Source organism: Somniosus microcephalus, chromosome 3 (assembly GCF_052327205.1).
Source record: "Somniosus microcephalus isolate GS21.2 chromosome 3, FLI_Smic_1.0, whole genome shotgun sequence".
Taxonomy (NCBI): Eukaryota; Metazoa; Chordata; class Chondrichthyes; order Squaliformes; family Somniosidae; genus Somniosus; species Somniosus microcephalus.
In genome coordinates, this window is record NC_140989.1 from 211,618,461 (window position 1) to 211,638,525 (window position 20,065).

The 20,065-nt window shown below is 43.5% G+C and overlaps 1 protein-coding gene across 3 annotated transcripts in view; it reads left to right on the top strand.

The window, feature by feature from the left end:
* The window catches only part of LOC147121699 (rab GTPase-activating protein 1-like), a 307,168-nt gene that overhangs the window by 123,284 nt on the left and 163,819 nt on the right, over positions 1-20,065 (top strand). For all 3 annotated transcript variants that reach the window (XM_085982145.1, XM_085982144.1, XM_085982146.1), the window contains 3 exons: positions 622-796; positions 9,437-9,594; positions 12,857-12,967. In XM_085982145.1, the coding sequence (XP_085838271.1) occupies positions 622-796; positions 9,437-9,594; positions 12,857-12,967 (444 nt within the window). The remainder of the gene's footprint in view (positions 1-621; positions 797-9,436; positions 9,595-12,856; positions 12,968-20,065) is intronic.

Below are 20,065 nucleotides of genomic sequence, written 5' to 3' on the forward strand. Positions count from 1 at the left end.
CAACCCCAGCTTTTCTAGTCTCACCACGCAACTAAATCCCTCATCCCTGGTATCATTCTAGTAAATCTCCTCTAAGGCTGCCTCTAAGCACCACACTTCCTAAAGTGTGGTGCTCACAAGTGGACACATCATACTGCAGCTGAGCCCTAACCAGTGATTTAGAAAGGTTAAAGGAGACAGGAATAGTCTTCTTTGCTTTTGTACCCTATGCCTCTAATTATAAAGACAAGGATCCTGTATACCTTTTTTTTAACAGCCATATCAATTTGTCAAAAGGGAATTTGATATATACCTGAAGAGGAGAAATTTGCTAATTAGATGGTTGTTTCAAAGAGCTGGCACAGGCACAATGGGCCGATTGGCCGCCTTCTATGCTGTACGATTCTATGATTCTACAGAGTATGGTGTTTAGGTAATTAGGGACCACACTTACCTTTACAGATCACAAGAATAAAAGCTTCTTTCTGTAAAATGGTAAAGTCAACCTACCCCGATCGGGGCTAATTAATCTCGGGTATGAAGTCTTCACACGTTAAATTTGTTATTAAAAAAAACCTCAAGAACCACTGTTTTCACTGTCTTTAAACTGAGTTCTGCATTCCTGTTTTTCCCCCCCTTCAGGATAATAGACCAGGCTACGACCACAGAGATAGCCGCGTTTCCCATATATACAGTGTTGTTCTGTGTCCGAGACATTGATGGGACTTCGGAGAGTAATTGCTTTGCATTTACTGAAAGTTACTGCAGTACAGATGAGTTCCAGCTTCACATGTTCTGCTGTGAGATCAAAGAAGCCGTAAGTACTGTATTTTAACCCTTGCTGAGCACAGAAGTTGTTTCAGTTTACAAAATAAGCTTGTAGATATTGGTGTAATAAAGTAGAAACCATCAGTGATTTTTTATTTGTTTCTTTTTCCTCAATCTGCCTGACATTTTTTGTGCAAAATAATTAAAGAAACAAAGGCCCTGAATTTATATAGCTCCTTATCACTACTCTCAGAGAGGTCTCATTGCACGTCACATGCAGTGAATTACTTTGAAGCGTTACGCAGGTGAGTACAGCTGAATAAACACTCCATCAGACCATGACTTGGGCTATAAACTACTGAACAGATGTGTTAACAGCAAATAGATAAGTAGCAAAGACAAGCAGCAGATTTACAGTAATATACAGAATTTGACTGTTCCTCCCCAAATGTCGGAAATAACAGATACACGGCCCACGATAAAGCTCACAGTAAAATTAATCTGATAAAGTCCCTTGACACAGACTTTTGTAGGGTTTGGTGCATGACCTCCCCTGGAGTCACCTCCCTCCCCTTCCTCCCTCGTCTCACTCTTTGATAATGTAGAAGGATTGAAGAACTGGGAACAAGAAATGCTGGAAATACATCAGTGAAGAGAAAAGACTGGTTATAATGGTTCAGGTGCATATAGTCTTTATCAGAACTGAGCCTGCATCAGGCAGCTGCTGGCTCAAATCTTCCCTCGGTTTCTAGAACAAAAGGTAATCAAAGCAGTGTCTGTTTAAACAAATACAACTGTCACTCATAGTAGGATCCAAAGCCATTTGACTGATCGCTCTGCTGGCCTGTGTCTAATCAACTGGGGTGTTGTTGAGTGGTCAAGCTGCCAATCGCCCAGGCTGAGTATGCAGATAGATATCAGAGAGGCTTTTTGGACAGAGCCAGGCTAATGGCTTTACAGTTAACAAGCATTTGAATATTAAAGCCACCGTTTATTTGATTACAGCAACCTGCAGACATGTAATTTCTACAGTCCTCGGGGAAGTATAGTCTACCCCCAATTCTTGCAGTAACCAACATTTAAAGTGACTACCCATTTCCCGTACCTGGATATATTAAAATATATAGACCAATGATTAGAATTGTGACTGAAAATCCCCATTTGTTGCACTACCCACATCTTATAAATACCACATCCTTTCAACCACTTCCAGTTCTTTGCTTATATAGATTAGCCATACCTTGTTGTTGATCCCCCCACAGAGAAATATTCACTAATTTTTCTCTCGATGCTTCTCTTCAACTTTGCTATTTTTCAAAGTTTTAGGATTTTGAATTTGTTGTTTTCTGTTGACATCAGCTTCGCCTTGGCCAGCTTCACCTTGGTCTGATGGTAAGCCTTTTCAACATGAGAACTTCATCTTTAGCCAGCTTCAAACCGGTTGATTTTGTTGTGGGCCTTGAGCGGCAGTCGTGACCTAAGCATTTTGTGCTTTTATATTTGTCGTAACTTTTAGGAATGTGAAGACACTTGACCATTCGGAAAGGCAGACTGGATACTTCTCAATGCTGGAAGACCATGTTTGAGAACAGGATGGCTTTGTTTTAAAATGTTCAGAAGTGAGCTTGTGTAGTTGAATTCCTAATACGAATTTAGAAGGACCCAAGGCCAGTAGGATTTGTTCAGCAAACTGAACATTCGTTCATACTTATAGAAATGCAAAGAAAAGTGGAAAACCAGTGGACTGGGAGAGCTATAAAAAGCAACAAAGGGACAGAAAGAAAGTATTAAGAGCTGCAAAAAGGAATATGAAAAGAAACTTGCAAGGGACATCTAACAGTAAAGGTTTTTATAAATATATTATTTGAATGAGTGGCTAAGAGAAATGTGGGCCCATTAAAGACAGACGCAGGTGATACTGTAATCGACAATAAAGGAATGACAGACTTTTGCAATGGAGAAAATAACGAGATTGAAGATAGACAAATTTCCAGCACCTGATGGTTTCCACCCCAGGGTATTAAAAGTAGGTGAGAAAATTGCAGATGCGTTAGTAACAACCTTCCAAAGCTCTCTTGATTTGGGAATGGTACTGTTGGATTGGAAAATTGCAAATGTCTCTCCATTATTTAAGAGAGAGTGAGAAACCAGGTAACTACAGTCTAATGTCAGTTGTGGGAAATTACTAGAATCTGTCATTAGAGACAGAGTGATTGAGTGCTTGGAGAAATTTGAGCTGATCAGAGAGATTCAGCAGGGATTTGTGAAGTCATGTCTGACTACTTAGTTGAATTTTTTGAGGAGGTCACTAACATGGTGGATATGGGCGTGTCTATGGATGTTGACTATCTGGACTTCCAGAAAGCATTTTGATAAGGAGCCGCACAAGGGAATATGAGCAAATATGAAAGTGCACAGAATTGAAGGCAACCTTGCGGCATGGGTTAGAAATTGGTTAGGAGGTAGGAGACCAAGAGAGTAGGGATAAAGGGTACATACTCTGATTGCCTGGATGGGACAATTGTTGCTCCTCTAGGTCCAGGGGTCTCAGCTTTTCATTATACTTACCAATGACTTAGATGAGGGAATAGAGAATTGTATTTCAAGATTGCAGTACAAAAGCCAGGAAGTTCTGTTAAACCTATATAAAACACTAGTTCAGCCCCAGCTGGAGTATTGAGTCCAATTCTGGGCACCACACTTTAGGAAGGATGTGAAGGCTTTCACAGAATCCCCACAGTGCAGATAGAGGCCATTTCGGCCCATCGAGCCTGCACCGACACATATCCCACCCGATCCCCGTAACCCCTACACCAACACATATCCCACCCTATCCCCACGTATTTAATCCCCCTAACACTAAGGGTCAATTTTTCATAGCCAATCAACCTAACTCGCACATCTTTGGACTGTGGGAGGAAACCGGAGCACCCGGAGGAAACCCACGCAAACACGGGGAGAATGTGCAAACTCCACACAGACAGTCGTCCGAGGCCGGATTCGAACCCGGGTCCCTGGCGCTGTGAGGCAACAGTGCTAACCACTATGCCACCGTGCTGCCTTTGGAGAAGGTACAGAAGAGATTTACGAGAAGGGTTCCAGAGATGAGAGATTACAGCTACGTGGATAGTCTGGAGAACCTGGGATTGTTCTCCTTCGAGCAGAGAAGGTGGAGATGAGATTTGATAGAGGTGTTCAAAATCATGAAGGGTTTAGTTAGAGTAAATAAAGAGAAACTGTTTCCAGCGCTGAAGGGTCGATAATCAGAGGGCACAGATTGAAGGTGGTTGACAAAAGAGCCAGAGTTGACATGAGGAAAAACTTTTTTATGCCACGAGTGGTTAGGGTTTGGAATGTACTGCCTGATAGGCAGGTGGATACAGATTCAATAGTAACCTTCAAAAGGGGAATTGAATAAAAACTTGAAGGAGAAAAAGTTGCAGGGATATGGGGAAAGAGCGGGGGAGTGCGACTAACTGGATTGCGCTTTGAAAGAGCCGGCGCAGGTGGGCCAAATGGCCGCCTCCTTTGCTGTACAGGAAACTTTCGTTTAACCGGAGGTTAAAAGTCCGGAAAGCTCTATCTACCGGCAAAATTCAGGAGCCGTTTTCTATAAGTTTTTTTTACTTCTCGTTGCTTTTTTTTCCCCAGTCAGGCTCTGCAAGGTCTGTAGCTAAGCAACAGCTTCAGCTAGAGACGCTTGCAGCTCCAGCCGACTGTTTTGAAGCTGTTGCTAAGCAACAGGGTTTGTTGATTCACACGGAGCTGAAAAACTCTATGTTTTAACATTGGAGTTGTTTTATACGGCAGTTTTGATCTAATGGCACCAGCTCGGTCCCGTCAGTGCCGGATACCAGAAAGTTTCCTGTACTATTCTATGATTCTACGTTTGGAGGCACAGTAAGTAGTGCAGAGGGGAGCAGGAAGTTGTAAACTGATATTGGTAGATTAAGTGAGTGGGCAAAATTGTGCCAAATTGAGTTCAATGTGGGGAAGTGTGAAGTCATCCACTTTGGATCCAAGAAAGATAAATCTGAGTATTTTCTAAATGGTGAGAAACTAGAATTTGTGGAAGAGCGAAGAGATTTGGGTGTCCATGTGCAGAAATCACAAAAGGCCAAGTACAAAAAAATCAATCCAGAAAGCTAATGGAATGTTGGCCGTTATCTCAAGGGGGCTGGAATACAAAGGGATGGAAGTTATACCTCAGCTGTATAGCGCCTTGGTCAGACCGTATCTGGGGTGCTGTGTTCAGTTCTGGGCACCACACCTCAGGAAGGGTATATTGGCCTTGGAGGGGGAGCAGCGCAGATTCACCAGAATGTTACCAAGGCTAAAAGGGTTAAATTATGAGGACAGGTTGCATAAACTTGGCTTGTATTTTTTGAGTATAGAAGATTGAGGGATAATCTAATTAAGTTATTTAAAATGATAAAGGGATTCAGTGGGGTAGATACAGAGGAACTATTTCCTCTGGTGGGGGACTCCAGAACAATGGGCATAATCTTAAAATTAGAACTAGGCCTCTTAACAGGACTGGGACATTCAGCCCCCCTCAAGCCTGTTTGCCATTCAATAAGATCATGATCAATCTGTACCTCAACTCCATTTACTTTAGCTCCATATCCCTTGATGCTCTTACCCAACAAAAATCTATTGATCTCAGTCTTGAAAATTTCAATTGAGCCATTATCCAGTCTTTTGGGGTGGGGTGGGGGGGGGGTGGGGGGGAGCGGGGAAGAGTTCCAGATTTCCCCGACCCTTTGTGTGAAAAAGTGCCCCCTGATTGCACTCCTGAATGGCCTCGCTCTAATTTTAAGATTGTGTCACTTTGTTCTGGGTTCCTCCACCAGAGGAAGTAGTTTCTTTCTATCGAATCCCTTTATCATTTTAAACACCTCTATTAGATCACCCCTCAACCGCCTAAACGCAAGGGAATACAAACCAACTTTTATGCAACCGGTTCTCATAATTTAATCTTTTAAGCCCCTGTATCATTCTGGTGAATCTGTGCTGGCTATATATCCTTCTTGAGGTATCATGCCCAAAACTGAATGCAGTACTCCAGATGGGGTTAGACCATGGTACTGTACAACTGAAGCATCATTTCCTCACTCTTGTATTCCTGCCTAAATACCCAAATATTTCCTAAATATCTGTCCTGATTCAGCTAGCGGCGCTATGAGCATTGATTTTGATGGTCTTTGGTGCACAATCCTCTGCCGTGCTTGGCACAGACTTACATGGACACATTCCTTGATGTCAGACATAGAAACATAGAAGATAGGAGCAGGAGTAGGCCATTCGGCCCCTCGAGCCTGCTCCGCCATTCAATGAGATCATGGCTGATCATCCAAATTCAGTACCCTGTCCCTGCCTTCTCCCCATATCCCTTGATCCCTTTAGCCTTAAGAAATATAGCCAACTCCTTCTTGAATATATTTAATGAACTGGCCTCCACCGCCCTCTGTGGCAGAGAATTCTACAGGTTCACCACTCTCTGGGTGAAGAAATTCCTCCTCATTTCAGTCCTAAATGGCTTACCCCTTATCCTTAGACTATGACCCCTGGTTCTGGACTCCCCGGCCATTGGAAAAAACCTTCCTTTATCTAGTCTGTCCAGGCCTGACAGAATTTTATAGGTTTCGATGAGATCCCCTCTCAATCTTCTAAACTCCAGTGAGTATAAGCCCAATCGACATAATCTCTCCTCATAGGTCATTCCTGCCATCCCAGGTATCAGCCTGGTGAATCTTCGCTGCACTCCTTCCATGGCAAGAACGTCCTTCCTCAGATAAGGCGACCAAAACTGCACACAATACTCAAGGTGCGGTCTCACCAAGGCCCTGTACAATTGCAGCAAGACATCCTTGTTCCTGTACTCGAACCCTCTTGCTACGAAGGCCAACATACCATTTGCCTTCTTAACCGCCTGCTGCACCTGCATGCTTACCTTCAGCGACTGGTGCACAAGAACACCCAGGTCTCTTTCCACTTCCCCTTCTCCCAATCTATTGCCATTCAAATAATAATCTGCTTTCCTGTTTTTGCCACCAGAGTGGATAACCTCACATTTATCCACATTATAGTGCATTTGCCATGTTTCTGCCCAATCACCCAACCTGTCCAAATCGTACTGGAGTTTCACGACATCCTCCTCACAGCATACCCTCCCACCCAGCTTTGTGTCGTCTGCAAATTTGGAGATATTACATCCAATTCCCTTGTCCAGATCATTAATATATATTGTGAACAGCTGGGGTCCTAGGACCGATCCTTGCGGTACCCCACTAGTCACTGCCTGCCATTCGGAAAACGACCCGTTTATTCCAACTCTTTGCTTTCTATCCGCCAACCAGTTCTCTATCCAAGTCAATACCTTGCCCCCAATCCTATGTGCCTTAATTTTGCACGCTAATCTCTTACCACGTCTGCATTCTCAGAATCAACAGCTGCAACCATTTTGAGTGGGTGTGTGAATCCCAAATAATCTTGATGCATGGACATGCCTGAATTAAGATTTCACCGATATTTAAAACTCAATACACACTTTCCTTACGGACTGAAACAATGTAGTGAATCTCCTTCAACTAATTTCCCATTTCATCAAAAACAGTATACGTTCTTCACTCTTCTATTAAGCCAGTGCACCCCATTTGTGGTTTGTTTTCAAATGGTAAGGCTGCTCCGAATCTTAGCCAGACTGACTCTGTGTTGTAAAATGAGAGTTTTTGAAATTCTGGCTGCTTACTATGAACATAACCCTTCGCTTTTATTAAAGGCCACTTTGTAGGATGGGAGTGGGGAGGGCCCATCAGTAGCTAGCCAAACTGATGGCTACTTCGCCAAACAAGAAGTGACGCTGTAAATCTAGGCAGCCCTGTCACCTTGCTAGAAAATCATTCCAGAACAGTGGAGATGCTGCAAAGCTAAGTCCCATCAGCCATTCTGTCTACCTGATTTTCACCTGAAGGGGACTGTGCTTATCTGCCCAAGCGTCGCAAGAGTGGTTGGGGTTGACATAATTTGACTGGAAAAAAAGTGTGTGTGAAGTTGACTTTCGTTCATGAAATATGTAGGTAGACAATGCTCGCCACCAGGCGAGCCAAGTAATATTCTCGGTGACAAACATATTAAAAATCTTGCATCTGTGTGCACTTCCTGCCTACAAAGACTTACTACTTGTTGCCACAACCTTGGTGTCAACACTCCCATGATAAATTCTTACACCCACAATGATAATGGAAACGACTTTTGTAAATGTACCATGCTATAATCACACCGTCCTGCCAGTGGAGGCACTGTAGTGACTGTTATGTGTCTCCCAGCTCCTCAGCTTATAGTGTAGAGAAACTCCTATTCTACATCTGGCTGTACGCTCTGCTTCCCAAATAGCTGTTTTACTATTTAACTACAAATAATATAATATCAAGGTATTACGTAAAAACTAGGCCAGAATCTATGTCTTGAAAATGGGGATTTAATTAAGTCTAAGTGTCCACTAGCTCTGCTTCACCTGAAGACTACACTTGGTCCTCACTTCCTTTTTGCAATGCCATGGGAGATAGATTAATAACTAATTGTTTTGGAAACTTTCTCTTTGCTCCTGCTCCTGTGAAGGTGATAACTCCTTGCTGGGTGCAGTTAGGAGTCCCTGTCATCGGCTTTGCACCTCAACCAACTAGCCATTATTTCCTTGACAGTAAGTACCAGTAGGCTATTCAACCACATGAGGCATGACAGCATGCCCCAATCGTGTTTTCACCCACACACCTGTAATTCCACCTGGATAGTTGGCAGATGGTGATCAGGAGCAGGTGCTTTAACTCAATTTTTCCTTTCCTAACCCAGGGCCACAGAGGTTAACTGTAGTGCTCCGACCACTGTCCTGGATGACATCGTCTAACTCGGTCCTGCTCTTGCTTGGTCTGTAGGGCTCAGCACCTCTGGCATTGGAGGAGTCCACTGAACCAGTCTTTTTGGGAGATGCTGGGGAGTTGTGTTGTTTAATGGGTGCAGTATATAAGGAACATAGGAACAGGAGTAGCGTATTCAACCTCGAGCCTGTTCCACCAATCAATTATATCATGGCTTATCTGTATCTTAACTCCGTCTACTTGCCTTGGCTCCCTATCCCCTGATACCCTTCCCAACAAAAATCTATCACCCTCAGTCTTGAAATTTTCAGTTGACCCCCAGCCTCAACAGCTTTTTTGTGTGTGGGGGGTGGGTGGAGAAAGTGTTCCAGATTTGCACTCCCCTGTGTGTGCAGAAGTGCTTCCTGACATCACCCCTGAACGGCCTAGCTCTATTTTTAAGTTTATGCTCCCTTGTTCTGGACTCTCCCACCAGAGGAAACAGTTTCTCTCTATCTACCCTATCAAATCCTTTAATCATTTTAAACACCTCGATTATATCACACTTTAATCTTCTATACTTGAGGGAATACAAGCCTAGTCTATGCAATCTGTCCTCATAATTTAACCCTTTGAGCCCCAGTATCATTCTAGTGAATCTGCGCTGCTCCCTCTCCAAGGCCAATATACCCTTCCTGAGGTGTGGTGCCCAGAACTGAACGCTGTACTCTAAATGGAGTCTAGCCAGAGCTTTATAAGTGGTCATGTGGGAGACCAGTATTACAGTCATAAGCTGAGGATCTAAACCTGCATATCTCTCTGTTTCCCTATAGGTTAGTCGAATCCTGTATAGTTTTTCCACTGCTTTTCGACGATCTTCCAAACACAACGCCGAAGTAAAAGACATGGGCGATGCAAGTCCTGAGAGTGACAGCTACAACTTCACTGTTTCTCTTGAAGTGAAGGAGGATGATGGAAAAAGCAATTTCAGGTGAAATGGTAGTTGAAGTGTATGCAATTTCAAAGTGGGTGCAGGGATGGTACTTTGGGGATTGGCACCAAGCTTCCGCACTTCAAGGTGTGATGTAGTGCAGGCTATTGGTAATGCTACACTGATTGCCCCTCCGTCATTAGTCAGTCTTAAAGTAAAACAAAATGACAGGCTCACATTTATGTCGCGCTTTTCACGACCTTTATACAGTGCCTTTCACAATATCTCAAAGTGCTTTACAGCTGATGAAGTACTTTAGAAGTGTAGTCACTGTTATAATGTTGGAAACGCGGCAGCCAATTTACACACCGCAAGCTCCCCAAAACAGCAATGAAATAAATAACCAGATCATCTGTTTTAGTGATATTGGTTGAGGGATAAATATTGGCCAGGACGCTGGGGAGAACTCCCCTGCTCTTCTTTGAAATAGTGCCATGGGATCCTTTACGTCCAGCTAAGAGGGCAGACGGTTTAACATCTCATCCGAAAGATGGCATTCCGACAATGCAACACTCCCTCAGTTCTGCACTGGAGTGTCGGCCTGGATTTTGGAGTCTTAAAGTAATGCTTTCCATTTAAGTAGGACCTCACAAGCTCTCTTTCACTGCTGCATAAACTCTGCATAAACTATTGGCTATTCAGCAAATTTAATATAGAAAATGTCTCAAGGAGCTTCACAGAACAGAATCGACCAGTGAGCATTCATAGGCGAGCAGAGAGCTAACCGTAAGCATGGCCAGAAAGGGGTTGAGGGAGTTCCAGAGAGTGGGCCTGAAGTCACGGGAGGTGAGGGTGCACATGATGCCAGAATGGGAAAGCAAAAGGGCACAAGCTGGGACGTCGGACTGGAGGAGGTTGCAGGGGGTATGGATAAATTTATAAATGAGGATGAGGATTTTGAATTTGATGCGTGGATGAAAGATTGCATTTATATAGCGTCTTTCACCACCTTGGGACATCCCAAGGTACTTTACAGTCAATGAAATACTTCTGAAGTGTAGTCACTGTTGTAATGTGGGAAGCTGATGGAGGCTGGAGGACAAGTGATAGATGAGCAGAACTTAGTGTGGGATATAACGTGGGCGCCCAGAGTTTTGGGTGAGTTGGAAACTGTGTGTGACAGAGCTCAAGAGCCCAGTGGGGAAGTTAAGACTGGCGTAACACAAGTGTGGACGATGGCTTGAGCAATGGTAGCTCAAGGTGAGGTCAAGGCTAAGGTCGATGATGATGTAGAGGTGGAAGTTAGTGGTCTTGACGTTTTGATATGGGATTTAAAGTTCAACTTGGGGTCGAACAGGATCACCAAGTTTACACATGGGGCTGTTAATCATCCCTAATGGCAGATCCAGTTGTTTTAGGACCCACCTCTATCTCTATTACTCCTAATCAGTGCCGGTGTTACACTCAGCCTCTGGAACTATGAACGTCATACTAATTGAGAAAACTGGTCCAGGAGGCAAGGTTAGATATGGCATGTTGGTGTTTTGCTTTGTGTATGATGAGGGGAAGAAGAAGGGACCTTGCAGAAGCAATTTCTTGTCTCATGCTTTCTAATCACAGAATCATACAGCGCAGAAGGCGGCCATCGTGTGTGCCAGCTCTCTGAAAGACCGACCAATTAATCCCACTCCCCTACTCTTTCCCCATAGCCCTGCAAATTTTTCCTTTCAAGTATTTATCCAATTCCCTTTTGAAAGTTACTATTGAATCTGCTTCCACCGCCCTTTCAGGCCGTGCATTCCAGATCATAACAACTTGCTGCGTAAAAAATTTGCTCCTCATTTCTCCTCTGGTTCTTTTGCCAATTATGTTAAATCTGTGTCCTCTGGTTACTGACCCTCCTGCCAGTGGCAACAGTTTCTCCCTATCTACTCTATCAAAACGCCTCATAATTTTGAATACCTCTGTTAAATCTCCCCTTAACCTTCTCTGCTCTAAGGAGAACAATCCCAGCTTCTCTCTTTCCACATAACTGAAGTCCCTCATCCCTGGTACCCTTCCAGTAAGTCTCCTCTGCACCCGCTCCAAGACCTTGACATCCTTCCTAAAGTGTGGTGCCCAGAATTGGATACAATACTCTAGCTGAGGTCTAACCAGTGTTTTATAAAGGTTTAGCATAACTTCCTAATGTTGCTATAATTCTTTGCAGCTGTTTGATTTTTTAAAAGGATTATATTAATTTCAGATATTTTGAGAATATGGTGTAGGTTCTTTGCTTCAAAATGCACTAAGCTGTATTTTTACAATGGCCCAGAACTTGGTGTTGGGGGCTTGCCGCGCGTGCAAGCCCCTGATGTGCACCTATCCGGCGCGTCGACATCTGAAACCTGGCCCGCAGTGGATTTCCTGTCAGTGGCCCGGTTCTGATGTCGGCGCGCTGTGCTAACCTGACCCAGCGGCGTAGTTAGTGTGATGTGCCGGCTGGGATCAGGTGAGCACTGTTCAGCCAATCAGGGGAGGGGAAACTTCATGCATAAGTTTGAGAGTAAGAACTGTCAAACTCATGAAAAGTACTGCACCCCAAAACACTACTTAAACTTTAAATAAAATTTAAAAAAACATCCCAATCATTAAATTAAGTATAAATAAGTTAAAAAAAAATAATTTAAACAATTTTTTTTTTGTGAAAAAAATAAATTTTTAATAAAAAGGGTCTAAAACTAAACTTACCTTATTGTAGATTCTTTAAAATAATAAACCTGTGGAAAAAAATATTCTAAATTGCACTAAAACACCACTTACCTGTAAAAATAAATACTTACGTGTGCTTTTTACAAGCGTAAAGACCGGAGGCCTTTACACATGCGCAAATCCCCCAAAACAGAGGAAATCCAAGACGCACGCGCTGCCCCCTACAGCGCACGTGCTAGCCTCTTCACCTCTTGGGTTAGAGGAGAGGAAATGCCGGTTTTCAGCGCATGCGCTGTGCATGCTGAAAACCGGCATTTCCTCCGGCCAGACGCGTGAGTACCCCTTCCGTACTCACGCGTTTGGGGAGGAATTACTGCCCCATTGTAAAGTAGTATTTATTGATCCTTTATAAAATGATTTCTCTCTGCAGCAGTTCTGCATCTATAGGTTGTTTACCAATATCCTTGAAGTAGATTTCACGTGAGAAGTAACATTCACAGCATGTGCACACATCATATTCCTGATTTTATCTTAAATTCCTCTCGAACCCATGCGTCGCAGTATGAGGTCTAGCGAGTGTTGATGTGACAGACAACACTGGAAACTGAAATAGCTCCTATTGTTTTCACAGTGCTGTACCGAAGGACAGAGAGAAACTGTATTTTAAGTTGCGACAGGGGATAGAGAAGAAATTAATTATCAACGTGCAGCAAACATCGAACAGCGAGCTCGCTGTTGAGCGGTAAGCTTATTATGTTACCTTGTAAAATAACCGTGAAATGGTTCCTATTAAGGACGGCAGTTACAGTTGTGGTACAATTGACAAGAGGGTTTAGACGTTCGCTGGTTTCACAGTCCCTAGTAGCCTGCCACATGATGGCATTGTATAAAATCTCATCCCCGTGCCCGCTTCATGATGTCTTGCCTAGGTGCTCATTCTTCACGAGTGTACCCATACAGTGGAAGTCAGCAGGCTACTTGACTGATCTGCCCTCCTTGACCCCCACATATATGCACCTTCAGTATAGGTTGCTGGGTAGCTAACTGGGTGCGAACTGTGACTAAACTTGTAAATGGTTACCTGTATTATTGCACACTGTGTTATATTAACCTTTCCTTGCACCTGCTCACCACATCCCTTGACTGGGGAATTCTCCAGATGCCATCTTAACAGTCAATGGGACTGTCCTGTTTATGCTGCACCAGCAGGACTGTTCCAATAATTTAGAGTCCAGATAAGAGTTTTCTATAATCAATTTGATTAACTTTCTGACTTAGTGCAACTGTAATCTTAAAATATTTAAAAGCACTCTACCAAAATGAGATGTAGACTAGAAAACCCTTTGAAGCTGATTTTTTTCCCTCTGGGTTTAAAATTAAATTTACCCAGAATTTCATTTGAAATTATTCACTAACTTAATTAAATGCTGTCTCACAAACATAACTTAGCAAATTATGTTCAAAGTATACTCAAGCTGCTAGATAATGTGGAATGTGTTTTGAAAAGACTATGCTTAGTGTGAATACAGCGAGTAAATATACAGAAGATGGCTATTATAACTATTATTTTGCATTATGTTTTCAGAGGTTTACGCAAAAGTTTTATAGAAAAACATTGGGCTGAAATATGACTTGATAAACTGAAACACCTCACCAGTGAGATGTTCCCAGCACAAATCTTTTGACTATCTGCACAGTGCAAATCATTTTTAGCTTGTCTAATTGCAGCCATTAGCTTTTTGTGAGAACTTACTTGCATCTTGATATTGCTTTCATTGCGCCCCAGATGGATAAGGTTGCAGGAGGAGCAATTATTGGGGATCATTGCACCAAATGCATGTGTAATGGAGCAGAGCAAAAGAAAGAACTTAGATTTATATAGTACCTTATCATATTCTCAGGATGTCTGAAACTGCTACGTAGCCAATGAATGACTTTTTTGAAGTGTAATCACTGTTGCTTTTTACGCAAATATGGTAGACAATTTGATCACAGCCAGGTCTTACAAATGAGATAAATGTTGATTTGTTTTGGCAGTGGTATTTGAGAGATGAACGTTGGCCATGTTCCTCTTCAAATGCCAGTAGCGCTATGTTCACCTGAGTGAGTAGATGGAGCCTCTGTTTAAGGTCCAAAAGACGGCACCTCTGACAGTGCAGCACTCCCTCAGTACTGAACTGAAGAGTCGGCCGAGATATTGTGCTCAATTCCTGTCACGGGACTTGAACCCACGACCTGACTGAGGCGAGAGTGCCACCAGCTAAGCCAAGTGGACACGTTCACTGAAAGTTTCCTCAGAATTGAAGAGTGTAGATCTCAATGTAGTTTACTGGAATTTCTTCTCGGGTTGCTGCAAATATGAGGTACTTCTAATGTTTTTTTTAAAGTAAAAGTGTATTTTCACAAGTTTGGAGAAAAAAAGCTCCTAGATGTAAAGTGATTACTATGCTTAATGGAAATTGATGCAAACAGTATTAGAAAAAATAATGACACAAAAGACTGACAAATCCCTAGGACCCGATGGGTTCCACCCCACGGTTTTAAAGGAAGTAGGTGAGGACATTGCAGATGCTTTAGCCATAAGCTACCAAAGTTTTCGATTTAGAGATTGGTCCTTTAAATTGGAAAATTGCAAATGTAACTTTGTTATTTAAGGTGAGAGAGAGAACCCAGGAAATTATAGACAGAAAACAGCGAGTTGTGGTAAATGACTGTTTTTCAGACTGGAGGATGGTAGACAGTGGTGTTCCCCAAGTGTCAGTGCTGGGGCCACTGCTTTTTTTGATATATAAATGATCTGGATATTGGAATATAGAGTAGAATTTTTTTAATTTGCCGAGGACACCAAACTTGGGGGTGTGGCAAACAGTGAGGATGATACCAATCGACTGCAACAGGACATAGAAAGGCTAGCAGAATGGGCAGACAAGTGGCAGATGGAATTTAATACAGAGAAGTGTGAGGTGATGCATTTTGGCAGAAGGAACAGGGAGAGGCGATATACACTTAATGACACAGTTTTAAAGAGTGTGCAAGGACAGAGGGACCTGGGAGTTAATGTGCATAGGTCCCTGAAGGTGGCAGGACATATTGAGAGAGTGGTTAGCAAAGCATATGGGATCTTGGGCTTCATAAATAGAGGTATTGAGTATAAAAGTAGAGAGGTTATGCTGAACCGTTATAAAGTGCTGGTTAGGCCACAACTGGAGTATTGCATCCAGTTCTGGTCACCACACTTTAGGAAGGATGTGAAGGCCCTTGAGAGGGTGCAGAGGAGATTTACCAGAATGGTTCCAGGGATGGGGGATCTTAGCTACAAGGACAGGTTGGAGAAGCTGGATTTGTTTTCATTAGAGCAAAGGAGGTTGAGAGGTGATTTGATAGAGGTGTACAAGATTAAGACGGGTTTGGATAGGCTAGACGGGGAAAGGCTGTTCCCACTAGTTGATGGTACAAGGACTCGGGGTCACAGATTTAAAGTTTTGGGCAAGAGATACAGGGGGGATGTGAGGGAAAACTTTTTTATGTAGTGAGTGATGACCTGGAATTCGCTGTCGATGGAAGTGGTGGAAGTGGAGACACTCAATGTTTTCAAGGGGAGACTGGATAGGCACTTGAGGGAAATAAACTTGTAGGGCTATGGGGATAGAGCAAGGGAATGGGACTGACTGGAGTGCTCTACAGAGAGCCGGCATGGACTTGATGGGCCGAATGGCCTCCTTCTGTGCCGTATGACTCTATGACCTGTTAGTCTAACATCTGTTGTGGGGAAGTTATTGGAATCTATAATTAAGTGCAGAGTGACTGAGCACTTAGAGAAATTTGAGCTGGTTAGAGAGAGTGCCAACATGGGTTTGTAAAGGGTAGGTGATGTCTAACGAGCCTAATTGATTTTTTTGAGGAAGTAACTAAAGTAGTAGACAGAGGAATGTCTATGGATGCAGCTTATATGGACTTCCAGAAGGCCATCGATAAGGTTCCACATAAGAAACTTAGCTAAAGTTAAAGCTCATGGAATTGAAGGCAAATGATTGACCTGGTTAGGAGATTGGTTATGCGGTAGAAGACCGAGAGTAGGGATAATGGGTACGTACTCAAATTGGAAAGAAGTGACTAGTGGCGTGTCGCAAGGATCTGAGGCCTCAACTATTCAATATATTTATTTATTACTTCGATAACACAATAGAGAGCCATATAATCCAAGTTTGCCAACGACACAAAGATTGGTGGCACGGTATATAGCATAAAATTACAAAGAGGCCTAGAATATAAAGGGGAGGAAGTTTTGATAAAGCTATACAAAGCCCTGGTTAGACCATATCTGGAGCACTGTGTACAGTTCTGGGCACTGCACCTTAGAAAGAATATATTGGTCCTGGAAGGAGTGCAGCGCGGTTAGATTATGAAGAGAGATTGCATAAACTAGGTTTGTATTCCCTGGGATATAGAAGATTAAGGGATGATTTGATTGAGGTTTTTAGGATTTTGAAAGGAATTGGTAATAGGGTAGATAGAGAGAAACTTTTCCCACTGATGAGGGAGTCTAGGACAAGGGAACATAACCTTAAAACAAGAGCCAGGTCATTCAGGAAAGAAGTTAGGAAACACTTCTTTATGCAAAGGCTGGTAGAAGTGTGGAACTCTCTCCCACAAAAAGCAGTAGCTGCTAACTCAATTAATAATTTTAACTCTGAGATCAATAGATTTTTGCTAGCCAAGGGTATTAAAGGATATGGAGCCAAGGCAGGTGGATGGATTTAAGACACAGATGAACCATGATCTCATTGAATGGCGGAACAGGCCCAAATGGCTGAATGGCCTCCTCCTGTTCCTATCATATTTTCTCAGGACTAAACATAAGGAATTTGTTAGTTTGCCTAGGTAATTGGAAAAAAACACCTGACAGCCCTTCCCTTTTGTGAAGACAGACGCAAAGTATTTATTAAGAACCACACCCACATCTTCCACCTCCACACACTGCTTACCTTTTTGGTCTCTAATAGACCCTACTCTTTGTTTAGTTATCCTCTTGCTCTTTTTGTATTTATAAAACATCTTTGGGTTTTCCTTGATTTTACTTGCCAATATTTATTCATGCCCCCTCTTTGCATTCCTAATTTCCTTTTAAGTTTCACCCCTGCACTTTCTATACTCCTCTAGGCTTTCTGCAGTATTTAGCTCTCGGTGTCTGAGATAAGCTTCCTTTTTTGCCTTATCCTACCCTGTATTCCCCTTGACATCCAGGGGGCTCGAGATTTGGGAGTCCCACCCTTTTCCTTTCTGGGAACGTATTTGCTCTGAACCCTCACTGTCTCCTCCTTGAATGCCTCCCACTGCTCTGACACTGATTTACCTTTAAGTAGCTGTTTCCAGTCCAATTTTGCTAAATCACATCTCAGCTTAGTAAAATTGGCCTTTCTCCAATTGAGAATTTTTACTCCAGATCTATCTTTGTCCTTTTCCATAAGTACCTTAAATCTAACTGAATTATGATCACTACCAGCAAAATGCTCTCCCACCGATGCCCCTTCCACCTGCCCAGCTTCATTCCCTAAAACTAGGTCGAGAACCACCCCCTTGCTTGTTGGGCTTGCTACGTACTGGCTAAAAAAAAGTTCTCCTGAATGCATTTTAAGAATTCTGCACCCTCTATACCTTTTACACTGATTCTATCCCTGTTAATGTCAGGGTTGATGAAATCCCCTACTATTACTGCCCTATTGTTTTTGCACTTCTCAGAAATTTGCCTGTATATTTGCTCTTCTATCTCCCTCTGACTATTTGGGGGTCTATAATACACTCCCAGCAGTGTGATTGCCCCTTTTTTGTTCTTCAGTTCAACTCATATGGCCTCATTTGATGATCCTTCTAACATATCATCCCTCCTCACAGCTGTAATTGTTTCTTTAACCAAGATTGCAACCCCCTCCTTTTTTATTCCACTCTCTATCTTGTCTGAAAACCCTGTAACCAGGAATGCTGAGCTGCTGTTCCCACCCTTCTTTCAGCCATGTTTCAATAATAGCTATGATATCATACTTCCACGTGCCTATCTGTGCCCTCAGCTCATCTGCCTTATTCACTAGACTCCTTGCATTGAAGTATATACCATTAAGCACTGCCAAACTCCTTTGTTGTCTATTTTCTAGCCTTTGTTTCTTCTGCCTTCCAAACTCACTTACTAATTTACTGCCTTCCATTTCCAGCTTTGCTTCTCTTCCTTCTGAATCTACGCTCAGGTTCCCTCTCCTTGCCAAGCTAGTTTAAACCCTCCCCAACAGCACTAGCAAAGTTTCCCATGAGGATATTGGCCCCGGTCCTGTTGAGGTGCAATCTGTCCGGCTTGTACCGATCCCACCTTCCCTAGAACCAGTCCCAATGACTCAGGAAACGAAAGCCCTCCCTCCGGCATGATCTCTCCAGCCACGCATTCACCTACTCTATCCTCCTATTTCTGTGCTCAATAGTGCGTGGCACCGGGAGTAATCTGGAGATTGCTACCTTTTGAGGTCCTGCTTATTAATCTCTTTCCTAGCTCCCTAAAATCTGCCTGCAGGACCTCATCCCTCTTTCTACCTATGTCATTGGTAAAACAGCACCTCCAACAGGGCAGCACTCCTGGACAGTTGTGGGTTGAAGTCTCTGGAGTGGGACTTGAACCCACAACCTTTTGACTCAGAGGTGAGTGTGCTACCAACTGAGCCACTGCTGGCACTTTTTGTAGGAGAGAGTATGTCAACATGAGGTGGAAGAGAAGGAGAGAGTGCGCCAGATTAGGTGGAAGAGAAAGAGTGTGCCAGATTGAGGTAACAGAGGAGAGAGTGCGCTAGATTGCAGTGGAAGAGTAGGAGAGAATGCGGCAACATGAGGTGGAAGAGGAGAGTGTGTGACAGCTTGAGGTAAGAGAGGAGGAGAGAGTGTGACAGATTGTGGTGGAGGGAAGGAGAGTGTGACAGGTTGTGGTGGAGAGTGTGACAGGTTGTGGTGGAGAGTGTGACAGGTTGTGGTGGAGAGTGTGACAGGTTGCGGTGGAGAGAAGGAGAGAGATGACAGGTTGCGGTGGAGAGAAGGAGAGAGTGTGACAGGTTGCAGTGGAGAGAAGGAGAGTGTGACAGGTTGCGGTGGAGAGAAGGAGAGAGTGTGACAGGTTGCGGTGGAGAGAAGGAGAGAGTGTGACAGGTTGCGGTGGAGAGAAGGAGAGAGTGTGACAGGTTGCGGTGGAGAGGAGAGAGTGTGACAGGTTGCGGTGGAGAGAAGGAGAGAGTGTGACAGGTTGCGGTGGAGAGAAGGAGAGAGTGTGACAGGTTGCGGTGGAGAGAAGGAGAGAGTGTGACAGGTTGCGGTGGAGAGAAGGAGAGAGTGTGACAGGTTGCGGTGGAGAGAAGGAGAGAGTGTGACAGGTTGCGGTGGAGAGGAGAGTGTGTGACAGGTTGCGGTGGAGAGAAGGAGAGTGTGACAGGTTGCAGTGGAGAGAAGGAGTGTGTGAGACAGGTTGCGGTGGAGAGAAGGAGAGAGTGTGACAGGTTGCGGTGGAGAGAAGGAGAGAGTGTGACAGGTTGCGGTGGAGAGAAGGAGAGTGTGACAGGTTGCGGTGGAGAGAAGGAGAGTGTGACAGATTGCGGTGGAGAGAAGGAGAGTGTGACAGGTTGCGGTGGAGAGAAGGAGAGTGTGTGACATTGCAGTGGAGAGAAAGTGTGAGAGACAAGTTGCAGTGGACAGAAGGATAATCCTTCAGACTGGGTTACACTATCGATCCAACTATGGTCTGCTTATAACTCAGCAGTAAAGGGCTTCCATTTTAGCTCCATAGTACATTTTTATTTTTGAGTTCTTGATTGGA